The sequence below is a fragment of the Macaca nemestrina genome, chromosome 15 (genome assembly GCF_043159975.1).
Source record: "Macaca nemestrina isolate mMacNem1 chromosome 15, mMacNem.hap1, whole genome shotgun sequence".
NCBI lineage: Eukaryota > Metazoa > Chordata > Mammalia > Primates > Cercopithecidae > Macaca > Macaca nemestrina.
Window position 1 is genome coordinate 28,711,890 of NC_092139.1, and position 21,960 is coordinate 28,733,849.

The 21,960-nt window shown below is 49.4% G+C and overlaps 1 protein-coding gene and 1 non-coding gene across 33 annotated transcripts in view; both read right to left on the reverse strand.

Annotated features, from left to right (window-relative positions):
* LOC105496287 (erythrocyte membrane protein band 4.1 like 1) overlaps positions 1 to 21,960 on the reverse strand; it is a 140,539-nt gene that overhangs the window by 109,358 nt on the left and 9,221 nt on the right. For 7 of the 32 annotated variants that reach the window (XM_071079422.1, XM_071079414.1, XM_071079419.1 and 4 more), the window contains exons 1-3: positions 18,738 to 18,890; positions 11,545 to 11,599; positions 2,785 to 2,909 (exon numbers count right to left, since the gene is read on the reverse strand). In XM_071079422.1, coding sequence (XP_070935523.1) covers positions 2,785 to 2,791 — 7 coding nt within the window. In that variant the 5' untranslated portion in view covers positions 2,792 to 2,909; positions 11,545 to 11,599; positions 18,738 to 18,890. Of the gene's footprint in view, positions 1 to 820; positions 890 to 2,784; positions 2,910 to 11,544; positions 11,600 to 18,737; positions 18,914 to 21,960 lie in introns of those variants that run through there. The other 25 variants (XM_071079395.1, XM_071079397.1, XM_071079396.1 and 22 more) reach the window with 12 other exon arrangements.
* On the reverse strand, positions 2,516 to 2,619 carry LOC112429301 (small nucleolar RNA U13). Its single transcript, XR_003021492.1, has one exon. It is a non-coding gene; the product is annotated as a small nucleolar RNA U13 (small nucleolar RNA).

The window sequence follows — 21,960 nt, forward strand, 5'->3', positions numbered from 1 at the left end:
CCAGCTACTTGGGAAGCTGAGGCAGGAGAATCGCTTGAACCCGGGAGGAGGAGGTTGCAGCGAGCCGAGACTGCGCCACTGCAATCTAGCCTGGGCAACGGAGTGAGATTCTGTCTCAAAAACAAACAAACAAACAAAGCAACAGAACTTAAATTTTCTGAGGACATGTGATCTGGAAGACATGTGTCTTCCTGATTAGATAGGGAAACTGAGGTCCAGCGAGAGTACACAATTTTCCCAGTGTCACAGAGGAGCCCTGTAGCAGCGGTGGAACTTTCCTGCCTTCCCCTCTTCCCCCGAACCCTGGGCTGATCTGAAGGTCGGGAGGAACGAGAGGCAGCAAGTGCGAGGGCCTTTCCTCTGTGTTCTTGTTCTCTACCTCTGCCCCTCCCCCCAATCACAGAGCCGTCCAGAAAGCCTGGTTCTCAGTCAATTAAGGTCTCAGGGTAAGTGGAGTGTGGGAGGGGGCCTAGAGAAAGCCCCATCTCTAGGTATCATCTCTCCTTCTGCTTGAACCAGATAAGGGCAGGCCAAACTATAGAAAGAAAACTTTCCCATGGAGACTGGATGCTTGCTAGGATGTTGCTGATCCTATCGACATCCCCAGGAAGCGAGCAAGGGTCGAGGCACTCATTTTACCAAGGCAGAACCTGCGGCAGTCAGTGCTCTATCGTTTGTTCAGGGATGGAGAGAAAATGGCAGAGTCCCAACTAGAATCATACAACGTGGCTGTCTGAGGATCACTGAGCCCAAAGCCCCATTGTACAGGTGCTGACACTGAGGTCCAAGAAGGGAAAGGGGCTGGCCAAGGGCCACATACCGAGTAAGTAGTGGAACCAGGACTAGAAGTCTGCGTGGCTTCTGCCTTCCAGCTTGCCAGGAAGCCTTCCTTGAGAAAGGTAGAAAAGGCAGCAGAAGTGAGGCTGGGATTTGGGGGTATGGGGGGAAGCACAGGGCAGCACTGCCTCCTCAGCCGTGCCCCACCCCAGCTCCCAGCCCTCACACTGCTCACGGGTGTGGCTAAACCTGCCAAACCAGTCTCTGTGCCAGAGCTGAGCAGCAGAGCCCAGAGCTTCAGGGTTATGGGTGAGGCTGTAGACACCAAGAACCAGGAAGGACACAGAGAGGCTCTTCCAGGGCCTGCTAGCCTAGGCCACATGGCCACGGCCAGGAGAAAGGATGGGCACTCACAGCTGAGCGGCTCTACCACCAGGAACGGTGCACAGCAGGACTCACCAGGCCTCCTGTCCCCATTTGGCACAAAGGCTCGCCCTCTGCATCGCCCCCTCCTCTGGACACTCAACCTATAGGCTGTTTGAATCAATTGGGCAAGAGACCCAGGAACTTATCCGAGAAACATGACAGGAGGCAGGGAAACATGACAAATGACATGGAGACACTTCTCCCCCACCAACCATAAGCATCAGGATAAAATGTGGCCACTATCCACCTGGCCAGGTGCACACAGGCTCTATCCTTTGCCCTCCCCCACTCCGTGAGCAAGGCCCAGTAACAGCTGAGCACACGACTCACTTGTGCAGGGAGGGGTCAGTAGATCTGGGTTCCAGCATAGTTTGGTGACACTTGGCAAAGTCTTGGGGAAAGCTACTCTTCTAGGGCTTTGGTTTCACCACCCTTCCTGAGGCAGGACTAGGTTAACTGCATAGTTTCAGGGGGCCTTGAAGGTCTGCTCTCACTCCATCCCCACTCCAGCTTTCCCCACTTCCTGCCCAAAGGTAAGAATAAGAGGTTACACCCACCAGTGCATGGGGTCCCTGCTGGACAGGTCTGGCTTCTGTGTCAGGGGCTGTGTTGCTGGAACCTGTTCCGTCAGCTCTGAGAAGCCAGCAGGAGACCCCACAGGCTAGAGTGTGGGGAAGCTGATGAGCTACCCAGCCCAGAGGTCACTTCCAGGGCCTGTGAGACCCAGGAGCCAACTGCCAGGCAGGAAGGGACCTTGGAATCAGCCTGGGCTCCTGTGAGCACATGACACATAGACCAGGTAAATGCCCCACAAACGCCAGGGACTGTTCTCATATTCCAGCCAATCCCCTCCTTTGGTAGATGGGGAGGAAGAGGACCAGAGAGAGGCAAGGACCAGCCTAAGGTCACCCAGCACGGCAACAGACGAGGCAGCATCACAGCCCAAGCCTGACCCCTAACACAAGGGCTCCCAGCACATGCTACCTCCCCCAACAGAGGTATTTTTCCAAATTTGAAATCATGCATCCCATGGAGGAACCAAGAGACATCTTTGTCACGACCTCTTGGGAAATGCCAGAGAATGGTATGAAGTTCTGCTTTCGGGCTGCTATAACAAAACACCATCAACTGGGTGGCTCATAAACAACAAAAATTTGTTTCTCACATTTTTGTGAGAAGTCAAAGATCAGGGTGCCAGCAGATTCTGTGTCTACAGAGGGCGGCTTTCTGGTTCAGAGATGGCTCCTTCTAGCTTGTCATCATATGGTAGAAGGGAAATCTAGCTCTCTGAGATCACTCTTTTTTTTTTCCATGTCAGACAGGTAATGCGTTGATGTTGTAACAAGGTTTGAAGGTGGCACATCTCACACACGTACGTGAATACCCAATCATCATGCTCATGAACTACCAAAGGCTCTGGGATCTTTTATAGGGACATTAATCCCATCCATGAAAGTGGAGCCCTCATGACCTCATCACCTCCCAAAGGCCCCACCTCCTAATACCATTATCTTGGTGGTTAGGATCTCAACAAATAAATTATAGGGGGACACAAACATCCAGACCACAGCATGTGTTTACCTGCCATGTTGGCCTCTGTATCCCAGTACACAGGACAAATTGGAGTTTTTAATAACAATGTGCTGACTAAATCAGGACTCAATGGAGGAGCAGCTGGAGGCAGAATCCATTTCTAGGCCCAAGCACTGGGGTGGTGGGTAGGAGAAAGAGAAACAGATGAGAGAGAAAATATGTATCTGGCTGTCCAGGGCTCAGGCTCCAGCCAGGCTACATCAAACAGACAGGGACACAGTCAGCCTAGACCTTCAGAAATCCTAGATTCAAAGGCAAAAGGCAGATTGCCCATCACACTGAATGTATGGACTTCAAGGCCTATGTGTGCTTCTGGGGCTTTCCAAGTTCACCGGACCAGTCCTTCTTTGCTCACTCAGTCTTCAGCTGGACTGACTGTCCTTTTCCTCCTGTGTGCTCTACAGTCCAGTGGATAAGACTCAGTACAGCCTCTGGTTTTGAATCCCACCTTCACCAACACTTAGGCAAATTGTGACACCTTTCTGTGCCTCAGTTTCCTGATCTGCCAACTAGGGACTATACTATAACCTATTTCTTTTTTATTTATTTTTTTTTTTTTTGAGACGGAGTCTCGCTGTGTCTCCCAGGCTGGAGTGCAGTGGCGTGATCTCGGCTCACTGCAAGCTCCGCCTCCCGGGTTCACACCATTCTCCTGCCTCAGCCTCCCAAGTAGCTGGGACTACAGGCGCCCGCCACCGTGCCCGGCTAATTTTTTGTATTTTTAGTAGAGACGGGGTTTCATCATGTTAGCCAGGATAGTCTCGATCTTCTCACCTCGTGATCCACCCGCCTCGGCCTCCCAAAGTGCTGGGATTACAGTCTTGAGCCACCGCGCCCGGCCATAACCTATTTCTTAGGATAAGGATTAAATGATTTTAAGTGACACAGAAATGAATCACTTATAACCATGCCTGGCTTAGAGTAAGGGCTTGATAAATGGGCATCTGTTTTAATGGTTATTAGCGCTTAGTGATAATGTTACCGACAGTTTCTAGCTATGATCAGTTGAAGGCCAGAACAGCAATGTCAGGGGCGGACTCAAACTGAGGAGGGCTACTTGGAGTGATGAAGCAAGGACTAGCTTGGTCTGAGAGAGAGGGCTCCTGGGCTCAAGTTCACCTCTATCAGGCTCACCGTGTGACCAGTGCAGAGGGTACAGAGGAGGAGGGTGGGCAGGGAGAGTGGTATTGAAGAATGGGCTGAAATGGGCTTGCCCTGGATGGAGGGCAGAGGGAAATCTAGCATTGTTCCTCGCCTGCTTAAAATTCATCAGTGACTCCTGGTCTTCTGAATCAAAGCCAGCCCTAATCTCATCACAGGATTCAAGGGCACCCTGGACTGACATGAAGACACCCTACCCTGCCCACCCTTCCCTTCCCTTCCCTGCCCACCTTTCCCTCCCCTTCCCTCCCCTCCCCTCTCCTCCCTTCCCCTTCCCTCCCCTTCCCTCCCCTTCCCTTCCTTCTTTCTTGCTTTCTTTCAAGATGGAGTCTCGCTCTGTCACCCAGGCTGGAGTGCAGTGGCTCAGTCTCGACTCTGCAACCCTCCCAGGTTCAAGCGATTCTCCCACCTCAGCCTCCCAAGTAGCTGGGATTACAAGCATGCACCACCATGCCTGGCTAATTTTTGTATTTTTAGTGGGGATAGGGTTTCACATCTTGGCCAGGCTGTTCTCCAACTACTGACCTCCAGCGATCTGCCCACCTCAGCCTCCCAAAGTGCTGGGATTACAGGCATAAGCCACCACACCCGGCCACACCTTGTCCTTTCTTTTGGCCATCTTTCTGATCCTTCCTGGTCCAGTCAGTTGTCAGACTCCAGGGCAATCACCCTGCTCTCCCCAGGTCTGGTCAGAGCCCCTTCAGGCATTGCAGCCCCTGAGCCCACCTCCCTTCAGTACTAATCACAACATATTGTCAGGGCTTGGTTCTTCATCTGAGTCTCCCTCTTGACTACTGAGAATGAGAGAGGTCTTGGCACATCGGTATCAGTATCTCACCATCCTCAGGGATAGCTCAATTATAGAAGTGCTTGGTTAAGGTTTGCTTAATGAATCAGGGGCTGGAGGAGATAGCATAAAAACTTATTTCAACTCTCTAAAACTTTAATTCAATTGCCCTGGGTAAGTCATTTAATCTTTCCAGGCCTCTGTTTCCTTATCTGGTAAATGGGGATCATTATTCTTGCCTTGCCTCCTCCTCACAGCTGCTGTGAGGATCAAACAAATGTACTTTATAAGATGTTCTTACATCAAAAAAAAATTTTTAAGTAAAATGAATAAATACATGTTACATTCATTAACGCATTCATTCAACAAATATCTATTAAGCACCTACATGTGCAGGGCATGCTCTAATATAATCCCAGGTATTCTTTTTTTAAAAAAATTGAGATATAATTCATATGCCATAAAATGTACCACTTTACAGCATACAATTCACTCCTCTTGAGTATATTTACGTATGGAGTTGTGCAGTCATCATCAGTAATTCCAGAATCCCAGTTGTTCTGGCAAGTGCTGAGCTATAACCTCCAATGCTCCTTAAGAACCTGGGTCTCTGGTTGTGGTTTGGCCTAAGTGCTACTTTTCTGATAAAGCTCAGGGTGCCCCTTGGAAGAATTTCTCTGGGATAGAAGTAGAGCAAAAGATAGGCACTCAGTACACTCTGTGTTTTGTTTGTTTGTTTGTTTTTGAGATGGAGTCTTGCTCTTGTAGTCCAGGCTGGAGTGCAGTGGCTCGATCTTGGCTCACTGCAACCTCCACCTCCTAGGTCCCAGTTCAAGCAATTCTCCTGCCTCCGCCTCTGAAGTAGCTGGGATTATAGGCACGCGCCATCTGTGTTTCATTTAATGAAACAAAGCAGTAGATTTTCCTGGGGAAAGGCCCATCATATTAGCCGAGTCCAAGTCTTTTCCTAGCCTTGCCTCTCTAAGCTGTCCTGAATGTAGCCATTGTGCTGACACTTGCCTCAGTTTCCCTATCTACTCCCTGAGCAGCAAGCAGGCTGAAACCCATTCCTCCAACATCCCACAGAGGGATGCCCCCTAACAAATGACTAATCTTGTCCATCTTGTCAGAAGGAAAAGACTAGCCTGTTATGTTAGCTGAGATTGGCAAGAGTCGTAGGTTGGGGCTGGATTTGGGGGACTCTCAGATACAGAACTGGTGAGTGAGGCTTTACTCTGGAGGCCTTAGGAAGCCTGGAAAGGTCCGAACAGGCATTGCAGCCCCTGAGCCCACCTCCCTTCAGTACTAATCACAACATATTGTCAGGGCTTGGTTCTTCATCTGAGTCTCCCTCTTGACTACTGAGAATGAGAGAGGTCTTGGCACATCGATATCAGTATCTCACCATCCTCAGGGATAGCTCAATTATAGAAGTGCTTGGTTAAGGTTTGCTTAACCAAGGGACATGACCCCTCCCCCACACTGGGCTGAACCAGAGAGGGAGTCCTGGATGGAGGTGGAGAGGGACTAAGAGGCCAGCCAGAGGCTGTCCCAGTAGCTGTCAGCACTGGGCACTGAGAAGAAAGGTCAGGATTCCTGGACACTGGCTTCTATCTTCTAGCCCTGCTCTGCCACTATCTTTTGTGCAAACTTGGAGAAGTCACTTACCTTCTCTGAGCCTCAGTTAACCCACCCACAAAATGGGGATAATTATACCCTTCCTGCCTTATTTCGTAGGATTACAAGGAAAATCAGATGAGATGAAAAATTGAAAAGCCCTAAAAAACAAACAAACAAACAAAGAAGCCTTTTGTAGAAAAAAATATAAAGGACTTTGATTCTAATTCTAGTGTGAGCCAGGTGATAAGGGCCATGGGGTTGAAGGACCCTAATGAAAGAATTCTTCTGTCCTTCTCTGCCTCTTTTCCCCTTACAGAAATGCTAGAATTCCTTCAAGAAGGATTGAAGAAATCCAGGGACTCCAGAGACCATAAGAGTCACAGAAGAAATAATGGACATCTGGACCTTACGTGGGCAACATTCCTGAGGCCTGGGTCCCCCAGAGACACCCCTCTAGCTCTCAGGCAGGCCAGGAGGAATGATCTGTTACCATGTAGAGGAGAGGATAGAGAGCAGCCAGGGTAGCCAGAGTCAGCATTTCAGAGCCACTGCCACAGGAGGAAGAATTGATGGGCAAGAGCAGGGGAGGGAAGGGGCAGTTTTCCATGTTGAGTCTCTAGGTTTACGTCCTTCCTTCAGGAGACAATGGCACAGTCATTCACATTTCATGTGACAACTGCATTTGCATCATTTTCCTCCTCTGAACCTCAACTTCCTTATCTGCAAAATGGGATGATAAAACCCCTGACTCACTGTGAGTCCAGCTCAGGAAAAATAACTGCTATTCTACCCTTTGAAACCAAGAGAGCTCCTAGCACTACATCATACTCTTCCCCCAATTTCCCACCTGTGTTGTTTGGAGAAAAATCCAAAGGCACTTTAGGAACAGAGCCCAGGCCTCTGGGGGGCATTATCCACCTTCTGACAAATGGATGAGATTAGCTAAGGGAGGGCACAGGAGAAAGGAGCCCCTCCATGGGTGAGAGGCACATGCTTCAGCCTGTTATCCAGGGAGGACATGGAGAACCCTCCTGAATGGCTAGTCCAGCCATTCTGGTGCCTGGAGCACTGTGCTGTCTGGAGAAAGTGCTGATCCCTGGGGAATGGACCATTCTTCCCTCCATTCACCACCAGGAAGAAGGGAATGAAGCACTGACAGCTGTTGGTGCCCAGGTACCTTGTCTACCCTCCAGATAGGGCCTGTCCACCTCACATCAGGAGGAAAGGAAGGAACTGAGCACCTGTGTTGAGCTCTCCTGGAGAAGATCAAACCTCTTCACATCTATGAAGAGAACAGTCTGGAAGAAGGAGGCACCTTCTGTGGGGCCTGAAAGCACAGCTGGCCACAACACCCCCCATCCTCACCCCCACCTCAGCTCTTTCATTCTCCCCAAGCTTCACTACCCCTGCTTCTCTCTTCCAACCCTTCCTGGAGATCCCTCCCTGAACTGAATGTCCAAATCCTAGTTCCCTTCAACTTAGATCAAATGTCCCCTTCTCCCCCTTTCCCTCACCTCTCTCCTCTGAACTTCAGTTGCATTTTTCCTTTCCCTCTCAGTGGCAATTTGCATGCTGACTGTGTCACAATCACATCTGCACACATGTATTCCCCCTCTAGGGGACACAGCTGACTGCAGTGGGTTCTAGTACAGGCTCTGGAGCTAGGCAGACCTGAACTCAAATACCAGCTTTGCAGTTTCTTAGTTACTTACTCCCTCTGAGCCTCAGTTTCCCCTGGAAAATGGGGACAATAACAGAACCCACTCTCTGGAGTTGTTGTTGCAATTATTATTATTATTATATTTTTGAGACAGTTTTGTTCTGTCGCCCAGGCTGGAATGCAGTCATACGATCGCAGCTCACTGCAACCTCCACCTCCTGAGTTCAAGTGATTCTCCTGTCTCAGCCTCCCAAATGGCTGGGATTACAGGTGTGCACCACCACGCCTGGCTAATTTTTGTATTTTTAGTAGAGATGGGGTTTCACCATGTTGGTCAGGCTGGTCTCGAACTCCCGACCTCAATTGATCCACCCGCTTCAGCCTCCCAAAGTGCTGGGATTACAGGTGTGAGCCACTGCACCTGGCCTGCTGTTGCAATTAAATGACATAATGCACATAAAGAGTTCAGCATGGAGCCTGGCACAATGTCAGTAATGTGACTTATTGTGATGGTGACCGTTCAGGCAGATTCATGGATGATTTTTCTTGATATCTCCTGAAACACCTAACACAGAGCCATATGCTGTCTGGATGGATTTGTATGGAGGTAGACATGTGCACTGCATAGGGAAGCCCTTTTCAACAGGCAGAGCAGTGCAACCTGGGCCTGGGCTGCCTCTGTAGGTCATGAGCTCCGTGCATACAAGCAAAAGCAAGATGGCTACTTGGCCTACCAAACAGAGGCTGGAGATGCAGTGGTCAGAGCATGGTCTCTGAAGCCAGACACCTTGGGCTTGAAACCCAGCTCCCTTACTTACTCAAAATGTGGCCTTAATTTAACAGGGCCTCAGTTTCCTCATCGATAATATGGGGAAATAATAGGAATAATAGGACCTACCCAAAGACTGTCATGAGAGTTAAATGAAAGAATACACATAAAGCAACAGAACATGCCTGGCACAGAGAGAGTAATTCAATGCACATTCGCTATTGTTATTATTGTTGGCATTTGCATTACTATAACTGAAGAGGGGAGTTACAGCCCCCTTGCAGGCCTATGAGCTGTTACAACCTAGGGTTCCACTAATATCCTAGCATGTTCTCGTGGTCTGCCAACAGTCTTCTACTCCCCCTGTGTCTGGTGCTAGCTGTGCCCCTACATTAGCTACATGGGTAGGCACCTGACCCACACCTGGCCACTCAGAATATTCCTATCCTCCCAGCAACAGTGACTGAACCACTCAGAGTCCTTCCCTTGGATTGACATACAGATTCTAGAAGAAAAAGAGTCTCCCTTTTCTGTTTGGATTGCTAAGCTGGGGCAGAGGACAGCTTAAAGGTGACAAACAGTGATGGCAGAGAGAGTGTCAACCTGATTCCTCATTCTTCAGACCCATGAACTGCCCCAGGATCCATTAAAGTCATTTTTTGGTTTAAAGCCACTTTGAGTTGAGTTTTTGTCACTGGTTTCTGGAAAAAAGCCATGCCCAATTGTATAGACCCTAACTAAGATAAGGTCAGTGCTGGCCATGGGCAGGGCCAAGCAGAAGCCAGTATTATAACGACTCTTGTGTACGTGGCACCACCCCTATCATCTGGGTTGCAGTTGGGCAGTTTTCAAAGCCTGTTCTCAAGAATACCCTGACCCAGTGTCTTTAGACCCTGCTTCCTAGAGCCCTGGGAATTTGCAGAGGTATCTCCAAAAGCACCCAGGAAACTAAGAGCCATGAGGAGGGCAAAATTCTGGGGAAACTGCCCCAGAACCAGACAAGTTCTGCTATAAATGCTTACAGTATTGGGTTTCTGCTGTCCAAAAAGATTTGAAAAACTCCATTCTAATTGACACTTAGAAAAGCATTGAGAAGTAGCTAGGGCTGATGTGTTCATCTGAGTTCTATGGAAGGAGAAACGAGGGCTCAGAAAGGGGAAGTCATGAGACCATTACTGTAGAGCAAGAATTTGAATGTGGGGCTCTAGACACACAGGCCAAATAGCTCCGACTGCACCCAGCTGCCTGTGAAAGTCTTATTATCTCTCACATTTCCTGTCTCCTTCAGTAAACTGATGGTGGTTAATACCTAGAGTCTCATCTTTCTTGGCTCTGACTCCTACAGAATTGTCTGCCTCTGAGCTTCGCTCCTTGAAAGGCGTCAGGAAGCTTGAGGAATGTGTGGAATAAATGCATGAGTTGATCTCAACCTCCCCTTAACGGCCCCACCTTCCCTATGCGCACATACCTTGAGCTCCGCATCTCCCCACAAGTTTGCCCAAATGTCAGGGAAAGGCTGGGTAGGCTCCCTCCCGGGAACTCCTAATCCACCTCCTCTGTCCTGGCTGTGCTGTGGCTGCGGACAGAGGATTCCTTGTTCCCAGTGCTTCCTGCCCAGAGATCTCCATGGGGCCCCTGTAGGAAGGAGCCAAATCGCTCCTTTTAACTGAGCTAAAGCCACCCCCTACCCCCACCACCCCCAGGAGCAACATGCTCCCAGCTCTGCCCACCATTCATTCTACCTGTCCCAGCCTGGCTTGGCCACACTTCATTCCCCATAGTTCCTGCTCCCTACAGGTGCACACACATGTGTACACACACACACACACACACAAATGGAAAATTTCCCTAGGGGTACAAAGATACTTCACATCGAACCAAAATTAAAAACCAGAGGACTCCAGAATGGCAACATCACAGCCCTGGCAGTTGTGCCTTACTAGTAACATCACAGTGACATTTGCATGTTACTTCGAAATTTCCCAATCAATGTAACTCCATTGGCTGAGTTCCCTCTCTACTCCCTCGCCCTGCCAGAGTCACAGCACCTCCAAGCTGGGAAGAAGCTTTGACACGCCCCAGGTCAGTGGTTTCCAAAGTGTCTTCCATAAAGCCAAGAAAAGGTCAGTTGCATTGTCTGGGGGCTTCTGGGGTTGAGGAATTGGCCAGCCCCATGCCAACTCCAACACACACTGCAACCCCTTTAGTTGTTTTGTACATTGAGATTCTTTGGGGTGCAATGGAAAAGGAGAGTTCCCTCTGTTTGAAAACAAATCATTTAGTCTGACCCTACTTTCCCCTATCCCCTGACCCAACAATGTTGACGCAACCCTGAGGCCAATAGAAAGGAAGGTCATATAGTAGTCAACGGGCAGGGCCAGGATGAAAACACTCTCTTCTGAATCTAGTCTATGACCTAGGAGTGGTGAAGCAAAGGCAGGCAAGGGCCGTGGGGCCAGCTTCCAGGCCCAGCACCGTCCTTCACCAGCCATGGTGGCATGGATGAGCAATAGAGGCAAAGCCTGTTGTTGAATACAGAGCTTGATGAATATGCATTTCAGCTCCTACCCCAAAACAAGCCAAAACCAGGGAGGGCCCCCAGTACTGCCCCTGTTTTCAATGCCACCAGAAACAAAGCCTCACACTTCCCCAGCAGTCAAATATGTCAAAATTGAGAGCCCAAGGGCCTAGAAGACCTCTTTGTCCAACCTCAGCAGGAGAATAATAAGGCTGTGCCTCTAGAACACTCACCCCTCCTCTGTCCACACCAGCTCCCCAGGGGCAAGAACTTCTGTCAGTCAGGCACCTAGAGAGAGGAAACAGCGTTAGCTCCTCAGAACAGGAGTTCATGAGCCCAGCATGTGCTGGAAATTGAGAGGCTGGCATTTGACTGTCTGAGGCACCTTAGGGAAGTTGCTGAACCTGTTAAACAAAAAGGCCTTGTGACAAGGCGGAAAGCAAAATAGAAAGTAACAAATATGCACCTGAAGCGGTGGCAGGGGCCAGGCAGTGAAGGACTTTGGAGGCCAAGGTGAAGATTCGCTCTTTATTGTAAGAGCAAAGAGAAACCACTGGCTTGCAGGGTAGAGGCTGGATGGAAGAGGGGCAGGGGAAGCTGTAGGAACACCAGTTAGGAGGTTGTTGTGATTATCCAGGGGAGATATAACAAGGGCCTAGGCTAGGGTGGTTGCAGAAGAGATAGAAAGAGGTGGACGGACTCAAGAGGTATTTAAGACGTGGTATCCCCAGAACTTGTTGGTGGACTAGACGTATGGGGAGGAAGGAAAGTGGGGGCCCCAATCTCCACGTTCCTCCTCAGGTGCCATGGTTATACCCCCTGCTGTCCACTTGGCCTTTCCTTGCCTTTGTCTCCCCGTCTGTGAAATAAATATGGTTGGAATCAGTGATCCCTCGGGGTCTTTCCTTTTCTTTTTTTTTTTTTTTTTTGAGACGGAGTCTCGCTCTGTCACCCAGGCTGGAGTGCAATGGCGCGATCTTGGCTCACTGCAACCTCCGTACACCAGGTTCAAACAACTCTCCTGTCTCAGCCTTCCAAGTAGCTGGGATTACAGGCATGCGCCACCATGCCCGGCTAATTTTTTGTATTTTTAGTAGAGACAAGGTTTCACCATGTTGGTCAAGCTGGTTTCAAACTCCTGACCTCAAGTGATCCACCCACCTTGGCCTCCCAAAGTGCTAGGATTACAGGCATGAGCTACCATGCCCGGCCTCCCTCGGGGTCTTTTTAGCATTCACACCCTGTTCTGGTGTAATTCACTCAGAGTATGTAAGTACATTTTCAGTCCTCTTTGAGCTCCAACCACAGGTCAGGCTTAGTATGCAATGGAGCAGGAGACTTGGAGGGAGAAGCTACAGGCACTCTGGACTCACACACTCAGAACAGTCAGTCTCCAGGTGGGATGAGGTGTTCCTACTTCATGTAGAATACGAAAATCAGGTGAACAGGAAGAACGTACAGTGGTTTATGAGCTTAGGCTCTGGAGTCACTCAGACCTGGTTTGAATTCTGGTTCTAACACTTAACTAGCTATGTGGCCCAGGGCAAGTCATTTTACTTCCTCATTTGGAAAATAGGAGTAATAGTGTCTGCTTCCAGGGCTAATGGGGGGACTAAATGAGATGACACCTGTGAACAGCTCAGCAAGGTACCTTATCACAACTGTCCAAGAGGTAGCAGCGCCATTCAAAGATGGGGAAACTGAGACCTAGAAGGATGAAATGACTCACTGAAGACGAGGCAGTGAATAAGTGGCAGAGCTGAGACCCCTACACTGGTGGCTGGGGTCTGGAACTCAGCTAAACCACTAGGTTGTACATATACCATTCCTGTTCCTGCTTTTCAGACGAGGAAGTTGAGGTCAAAAAAGAACAAGTGACTTGCCCAAGGTCACAGAGAGAATCAGAGATAGAAGAAGGATTTGAACTCAGGCCTCCTTGATGTAAAAGCTCATGGTCTTTCTGAGGATACCCAGAAAGTAGGTATGTGTGGATAGGCTTCAAATTTCAGGGCCCTTTAAACCTGGAATAGGGACAAATGCAAATTGAGGCCAAAGGGGGGTGTGTGTGTGTGTGTGTGTAACGCAAACTGAGGCCAATAGGATGAGAGAGTGTGTGTGTGTAACAAATGCAAACTGGGGCCAATGGGTGTGAGTGTGTGTGTGTGCATGCGTGTGCAGCTACCTTGAGAGGAAACCAGGAGGAGCTGATGAAACAAAAGCCTCTTTCTCAGAAGCCCTCTCTGGGGACTGGGCAGGAGAGAAGGGCGCTGACAAGCAGGGCGGTCCATCCTGCTGGGGCTGAGCTGAAGGTTGGATCTAAGCAAACAGAATCAGTTCCAGCTTGGCCACCAACTTGCTATGTGATCAGCAGTTCTCTCTCTCTCTCTCTCTCTCTCTCTCTCTCTCTCTCTCACTCTGTCTTTCTCATCTCTGTTTCTTCGACTTCAGAATGAGACTGTTGTACTAAACAATGTTAAGATCCTTTCCAGTTACAGAAGACTAATAATAACCATTCCTTACAAGCTCTGGATTTCTGGTCAGGCGCTGCTCCTACAACCTCGAATGGTGGCATCAGTTGACACCAATACCACCATGACAGGGGCAGGATGTCCTGCATTCAGGTTCCGGCTGTGTAGCCAGGTCACTTTCCCTTCACAGGCCTCAGTTTCCTCATCTGTAAAATGGGAATTTATCTTTGCCTGATCACTTGCAGAAAGGAATATCCAAGGAGCTACCCGAAAACCAAGCAATCTCTTGAGGTATCATACAAAGGTATGAGATGAGGTATCATACAAATCCCCATCCCAACTCCCACCCTCAAGCTATTTTAACTTCTTCCCCTCTGGCCAGTGTCCCTTGAGACACATGGAATAACTGAATATGAGCTGCTGGATGCAACAGTACTGTCGTGGCAACAGCCCCCACACTAACAGTAGTAGCAACCACCAAACAGCAAATATTTGATTGCTTGGGCATGCCAGGCACTGTGCTAAATACTCACTCAGATTATTTCTCAGGCCATCCCCTCAACCACCATTAGTCTCAGTTTGCAGATGAAAGGCTCAGGTTCAGCAAAGAGAAGTGCCCAAGGTCACACACACAGCAAGTGAAGGGCATGGACAGGATGAGGACCCAGACCAAGGTTTTTCATTTGCCATCAGAAGCCCTGATCTCATCCTCAAGGCTATGGGGCTGTCCAAGGTAACATTCCACCAAGGGGCAAGGCCCGGGCTGGGGTGAGGTGGGGAATATCCATCCTTCATTGACCTCCCAACCTTCCCCAAATAACTAGTCTTTATGTAGTCTTCTATTATTAATCGAACGTGTCCAGCTCAACTCCGTCTACAGTGGTGTTGTCAAATAGAAATATAATGCAAGTCATGTATGTAATTTAAAAGTTTATAGTAGCTACATTTTATTTTATTTTATTTTATTTTTTGAGTCAGAGTCTCGCTGTGTCACCCAGGCTGGAGTGCAGACGCACGATCTTGGCTCACTGCAGCCTCCGCCTCCCGCATTCAAGCAATTCTCATGCCTCAGCTTCCCAAATAGCTGGGGTTACAAGCACGCACCTCCATGCTTGGCTAATTTTTGTAATTTCAGTAGAGACAGGGTTTTTCCATGTTGCCCACGCTGGTCTCGAACTCCTGGTCTCAAGCAATCCACCTGCCTCGGCCTCCCAAAGTGCTAGGTTTACAGGTGTGAGCCATCGTGCCTGGCCTTAGTAGCTACATTTTAAAAAGTGCAAAGGAATGAGGGAAATTAATTTTCATAATATATTCATTTAACCCAATATATCTATCTCAACATGTAATCAATGTAAAAAATACTATAGGCCTGGCTCGGTGGTTCAAGCCTGTAATCCCCACACTTTGGGAGGCTGAGGCAGAAGGATCTCTTGAGACCAGGAGTTCAAGACCAGCCTGGCCAACACAGCAAGACCTTGTCTCTACAAAAAATAAAAAAATTTAGTTGGGTGAGGTGACACATGCCTATAGTCCCAGCTACTAGCTGAAGTGGGAGGATCCCTTAAGTCCAGGAGTTCAGGGATTGCAGTGAGCTACGATCGTGCCACTCACTTCAGCCTGTGCAACAGAGTGAGAATCTGTCTCTAAAAAAAAATTAAAACTAAAATGAAAAAGACTACAGAGATATTTTACTTTTTAATACATCCTCTTCTAAATCCAATGTGTATTTTATACTTACAATACATCTTGATTCAGGTGCTAAATATTCATAAGATATTTAGATTCTCCTTGCCTTTACAATTTTTTTTTTTTTTTTTGAGACGGAGTCTCGCTCTGTCACCCAGGCTGGAGTGCAGTGGCTGGATCTCAGCTCACTGCATGCTCCGCCTCCCGGGTTTACGCCATTCTCCTGCCTCAGCCTCCCGAGTAGCTGGTTCTACAGGCGCCCGCCACCTCGCCTGGCTAGTTTTTTGTATTTTTTAGTAGAGACTGGGTTTCACTGTGTTAGCCAGGATGGTCTCGATCTCCTGACCTCGTGATCCGCCCGTCTCGGCCTCCCAAAGGGCTGGGATTACAGGCTTAAGCCTTTACAATTTATTTTATTTTATTTTATTTTTTTTTTTTTTTTTGAGATGGAGTCTCACTCTGTCACCCAGGCTAGAGTATAGTGGTACCATCTCAGCTCACTGCAATCTTCGCCTCCCGGGTTCCAGCGATTCTCCTGCCTCAGCCTCCTGAGTAGCTGGAATTACAGGTGTGCACCACCACACCCGGCTAATTTTTGTATTTTTAGTAGAGATGAGGTTTCACCATGTTGGCCAGGCTGGTCTCGAACTCCTGACCTCAAGTGATCTGCCCACCTTGGCCTCCCAAAGGGCTGGGATTACAGGCGTGAGTGACCGTGCCCAGCCACCTTTATGATTTAAAAAAAAAAAAAAAGGCGTCAGGTGCAGTGGCTCATACCTGTAATCCCAGCACTTTGGGAGGCCAAGGTGGGTGGATCACGAGGTCAGGAGATCGAGACCATTCTGGCTAATATGGTGAAACTTCATCTCTACTAAAAATAAAAAAAAATTAGCCGGGCGTGGTGACGGGCGCCTGTAGTCCCAGCTACTCAGGAGGCTGAGGCAGGAGAATGGCATGAACCCATGAGGTGGAGCTTGCAGTAAGCTGAGATCGTGCCACTGCACTCCAGCCTAGGCAACTGAGCAAGACTCCGTCTCGGGGGGGAAAGAAAAAAAGGTATATTCACAAATCTAAGTTTCCAAACACGTATAGTTTGTCAATAAATAAATGGAGCATTCTTTTAAAATGTTAAATTAGCTAAAATCAAATAAAATTAAATATTAAATGAAATTTAAAATTCGGCTGGGCGTGGTGGCTCATGCCTGTAATCCTTTGGGATTACTTTGCCCTAGCTCAGGAGTTTGAGACCAGCCCAGAAAACATGGTGGAACCCCGTCTCTACTAAAAATACAAAAAATTAGCCAGGCATGGTGGGGCATGCCTGTAGTCCCAACTACTCTGGAGGCTGAGGCAGGAGAATCACTTCAGCCTGGGAGGTGGACGTTGCAATGAGCCAAGATTGTGCCACTGCACTCCAGCCTGGGCGATAGAGTTCAAAAAGTTCAGTTCCTCGGTGGTCCTAGCCACATTGTACATGTCCACTAGCCACATGTGACTAAGGCTGCTGTATGGGGCAGCTGCAGCTCTGCAGTCAAGTCCTTGAGGGCCTGGGCTGATGGCCTCCTTGGCCCTAGCCCAGAGCTAAGCCTCGGAGGTAAAGCTGACTTACCTCTGTGAGCTTACCTCTGAATAGAATGGCATCTACTCATTTAACAAAACCTTACTGAACCTAATATTAATATTTACCTCTGGTGCCTACACAGTGATGGTGACAATGGGATCTGAGTACCCAGTATCCTTCACTGACTCCTCAAACCCCCCCAAATAGGAACTCCTGTAGTGTTCAGAGGATGAGGCTGTGGCTCACAGAGGTAAGTCACCTGCGCAAAGTCACCCAGCTTTGACTAGGCCCGCTGACTCGGAAACCTGAGCTCTGTCCCTAAACTTTGGCAGGGGCCTACCCTGAGGCTCAGTCTACTAGAAGAAGGAATAAGCCTTTGCCACTATTCTCAGGGTGCCCATACCTCCCAGTCTGTTGGCAGAGAATGGCCCAGAATAAGAAACTCAGTGAAGAGGACAAAAGGGAAGGAGGGCAGGACAATGGCATAGCATGGGCTGCACGGGCAGTGGTCCTGTGTGTAGGGCTTAGGCCACTATGACACCATCCTTAGCTCCCCCACCCACACCCAGCAGGAGGCAAAGCCAGCAAGGTCCACTGGCTGCCTGGCCTCTGGGCAGGTCTCCAGGGCTAGACACCCTGCCCTCCCCCACACCTCCCCTAAGAGCACTCACCCAGAGGCCCTTGGACTAAGGCCAGAGCCAGTGCTCACCTCCCAGGGACACCTTAGCTGGAGGCAGGGGAAAGGGCCAGATGGCAGCCTGCCCCCTGGGGAAGAGGGGAGGAGAGGGCCCTGGAAGCAGATTCCAGAGTAGGGAAAAGGTGGCAGGTACCAGCCAGAAAAACCTGGGTGACTCCACCCCTCCCCTAGGGTGCAGTCCCACTCCCACCAGCCCAGCAGAGTGAAACTCTCACCAGCTATTAGGTTTAACAATTAACTCTGACTGGTTTTCATTTAGGCAGGAGGTAGTTCCAACAAGAACCATCTGGGGCTAGGGCATTTGCAAGGGGATAGAAGCTGAGAAGAGGGAGTGACTCATGTAAAGGGAGAGAGACGTGGCCAGTGGCCCCCTCCCCTCCTCCTTCCCATCCTTCCCTGGCAATGTGGGATAGCCCTCGGTGCCAAGGAGTGATGGCATAAGTTCCATGAAATCAAGGGCAGTGCCTGGCACATAGTGGTGCTCAATAAATATTTTTCATCAACAAATTAAGCGGGGTGGGTAAAGTAGAAGAAAACAGTCCTGCTCGATGGGCAGATTGATGGAGGGGAAGTGAAAGGAAGTGAAAGATGACTTGCCCTGGGCTGAGTACTTCCTTGACCCCTTTGACCCCAGGATCTCACAAAAACTGGAATGGTTGCCACCCAGGGCATGCCAGAGACATGGCTTTGAAGTCCCCCAGCCCTGGATGCCACTCCTGACTCCATTCTTCCTAGCTCTGACCTTGGGAGTCCTGGTTTCTTCCCTTGCAATGGAGGTGATACCTCTACAGTCCAGGGCTGTACAGAGCCAGGCCCACAGACGCTAGGGTGCCTCTTCTGTTCTCATCTAGTCATATCTCTTGCTGCTTGGCAACAGCCTCCTCTTCTCAAGCCACCCCCTGATTTCCCCCACATCCCAATATTCCCCTGGCTCCCACCTATGTGGCCCTTTCTCCTTTTCCGGAAGGAAAGCCTGGAATGATGACGGCTCTGGCCCACTCACATCCCACTCACCTGGGATCACGCACACACCCTAGCAACAGACTGCTCCCAGCTTGACGTTTGCTTGTCACGTACATCTTTCGTGGGTTCTCCGGCCCCCTCCTCACCCTAACACAGGCCTAGGTCCACAGTCCATCCAGAGTGCGCAGGGCCAGTTCACTAGGTGTTCTTGGGTGCCATCTCCTCCTCCCAGGCCTCTGCTTCCCACCTGCATGGTGTGGCATGAGGGAGGTGGATTCAGAGATCACTTCTGCTAGTGGGCTCTGACATATAAAGATTCTGACATTTCTGGAGTCATTTTGTACTTTAACTTCAGACATCAATGTTCAAATCCCAATCTTGGCCAGATAAACAGGCAGCCCTGCAGAAGCCCGGAACTGAAGCCCACCTCACCATTCTTAGCACAAGCCTGGGCAGAGGGACAATGTCCCCCCACCTCCCTGGTCCCCACTTCCTCTGCCATAAAGCCTCACTCTTCTACGCTACCTTCCCGCAGTCTCTCTCTCACTCTCAATGGCGGCACCATGAGTCATCACTCCCCCAAATTCTTCTTGGCAAAACAAAGCTTGAAGCTCCTGCTCCATCCGGGGTGCCGACCCTATGCCCCTTCTGCAGGGAGATTCTAACTCTGCTTCTGCTCTGCTGTTTCCCATATCCTTCCTAAAACTCTCCAAATATGCACCCCACTTCCCCATTCTCCACAGGGAATATGGGCCTCCTCCCAGACTGTCATTGCCCTTCCTGCTTCATGCCCTTCTGGCTCAAATGTCACCTCTAGCCTGGCATCTACACTAATGACTCACCCCTCAACTCACTCAGCCACATCTCTGCCAGACACTGACTTCTTGTACTAGGGTCTTACTGCCTCATTTGACCTTAAGACCCTGGAGACCAAGGAACTCCTGTCATTATTATTATTTTTTTTTATCTCTCACCTTGGCCCCCACAGCACAATGCTCAGAACGTAGTAGATGTTTGTTGAAACAATGGTAATAACTATTAACCAAAAAATAATAAATCATAATCATTTATTAGCTATTTGTTCTTTGCCATGCTTTTATCAGCATTTTACACAAAGCACTTCAGTTAATTCTCCCAAGCCCCCAATAGACTTGTCATCCCTACCTCTTTGTTTTAAACTGAGAAAATTAAGGCTCAGAGAGGGGAAATGATCTGCTTAAGGTTACACAGCCCAGAAATGGCAGAATCAAGATTGGAATTTAAGTTCTTACTCATTGCCCTACTTGGCCTCCCTTCAATCCACAAATAGAGGGAGGGGCCATGTGAGAAACCATGGCCTGCCAGTGACATGGGCCATAGGGGCTGTAGAAAGGCCAGCTCAGCCCAGAGCTGGATGCAGATTCTGCAAACTTAGTAAGCCTCAATTAAGCACTTGTTCTGTGCACAGCCCCATGCTAGGTGCTGGGAAGCAAAGAATAAGACATAAGACATCCCAGTGCTCACAACCTGGTGGAAGAAAACAGTCACCTCCCTGGATAAAGCTAAGACCAAACAGAACTCATCCCCCAGAGGGGAACAGATAAGGTACTAAGGGAGTGCAGAGGAGTTAAAGACAAATTTCATCTTGGGGTGAGGGGGAGGGCTTACAAGGTTTTGTAGGACATAGGCTGGCATCTGAGCTGAGCCTTGAAAAGGCAGACAGGATTTCAACAGTGATTGGGGAATGATGGGGGTGGCATTCTTGGCAGAGAGGAACAGAGGGAGCTGGGGCAAAGACATAGGAAGCACTGGGCATGTCCCAGGAGCCTCAGAAAATTAGTTCTCGCAGCCCTCCCCTTGGCACTGACCCATATGTCCAGCTCTGAACAGAGGCCACCTTCAGCTTCCCCAGATTCATGGGCACCTTGCTCACTTATGGTGAGTGGGGATGGAAAAGGAGAAAGGGCTTGAGCATTTGGGCATGTGGTCCGACAGAAGGGATTCAAGGGGCCAGAATGCAGGCTATGTCCAGAATCTCTGAAGGTGGAAGATGCTTAAGAGGAAGGTCCCCCCAGTGGTGGGTGAAGCCAGGAAGGAGCAAGGAAAAGGACAGAGAACTTGGACTGGGCAGCAGGAGACCTGACTTCCAGAACCACAGATCAAAGCTGCATGAAACTTTGGGATTATCCTGTCCAACCCCCATTTTACAGCTGGGAAAACTGAGGCCCAGACAGAGGGACAGGTCTACAGTCTCTGACCACCTTCACAGCAAAGCCAACAATGTGCTGAGAGGCATGAGAGACCAGCCCTCTCCACCCAGCTCTGCCATTGGCTCCCTGGTGACCTTTCTCTAGACATTAGGCTCCAACTCCATAAAACAACCCTGAAGCCAGCAGTTCTAAAGTTTTATGGGTTGTGACTCCAAGACAGATGGTGCCTGTGGATCCTCTCCTGGGGACAATGCACACTCTTAACATTGTGCATGCCATTTCAGAAGTTCATGAACATCTGAGACCAGCCTTCTACAAGGGCAATCTGAGAACCATCTGTGTCCCAATCATCTCCATGGGGAGTCTGTTACAGCAGGCTGCTTCCGGGGCCCCACCTCAGATCTGACCACCCCACAACCCGCCAGCATATGGAGCAGCTGGGTTTGAATCTCTTGGGTGAGTCCTGGAAAAAGAGTGTTGGGGTTTTTTTGTTGTTGTTGTTTTTGTTTTGTTTTGTTTTGTTTTGAGACAGTCTCACTCTGTCACCCAGGCTGGAGTGTAATGGCATGATCTCAGTTTACTGCAACCTCCACCTCCCAGGTTCAAGCAATTCTCCTGCTTCATCCTCCCTAGTAGCTGGAATTATAGGTACATGCCGCCATGCCCAGCTAATTTTTGTATTTTTAGTAGAGATGGGGTTTCACCATGTCAGGCTGGTCTCAAATCCCTGACCTCAGGTGATCCACCTGCCTCAGCCTCCCAAAGTGCTGGGATTACAGGCATGAGCCATGGCGCCCGGGTTTTGTTTTGTTTTTTAGCATGCTCACCTTTGCTGCTCTTAGGGGGAACAAAGTTTGAGAAGCCCAGCCTTAGGGAACCCTAGAAGGGAGGCGGATGGGGTGGGGTGCTAAGCCACTCCACCTTTTAGCTGTTTCACAAATTGAACTTCTGCTTCCTTGCCTATGAAGAGTGGCTCTGCGGATAGAAGCTTCAAAGCCACCACTCCTTCACCAAGGTCCCTTCTGACTGAGCCACCTGCTCAGGCAGGCAGGTGGCTGGGCCGGGCCAGGCTGACCAACATAATG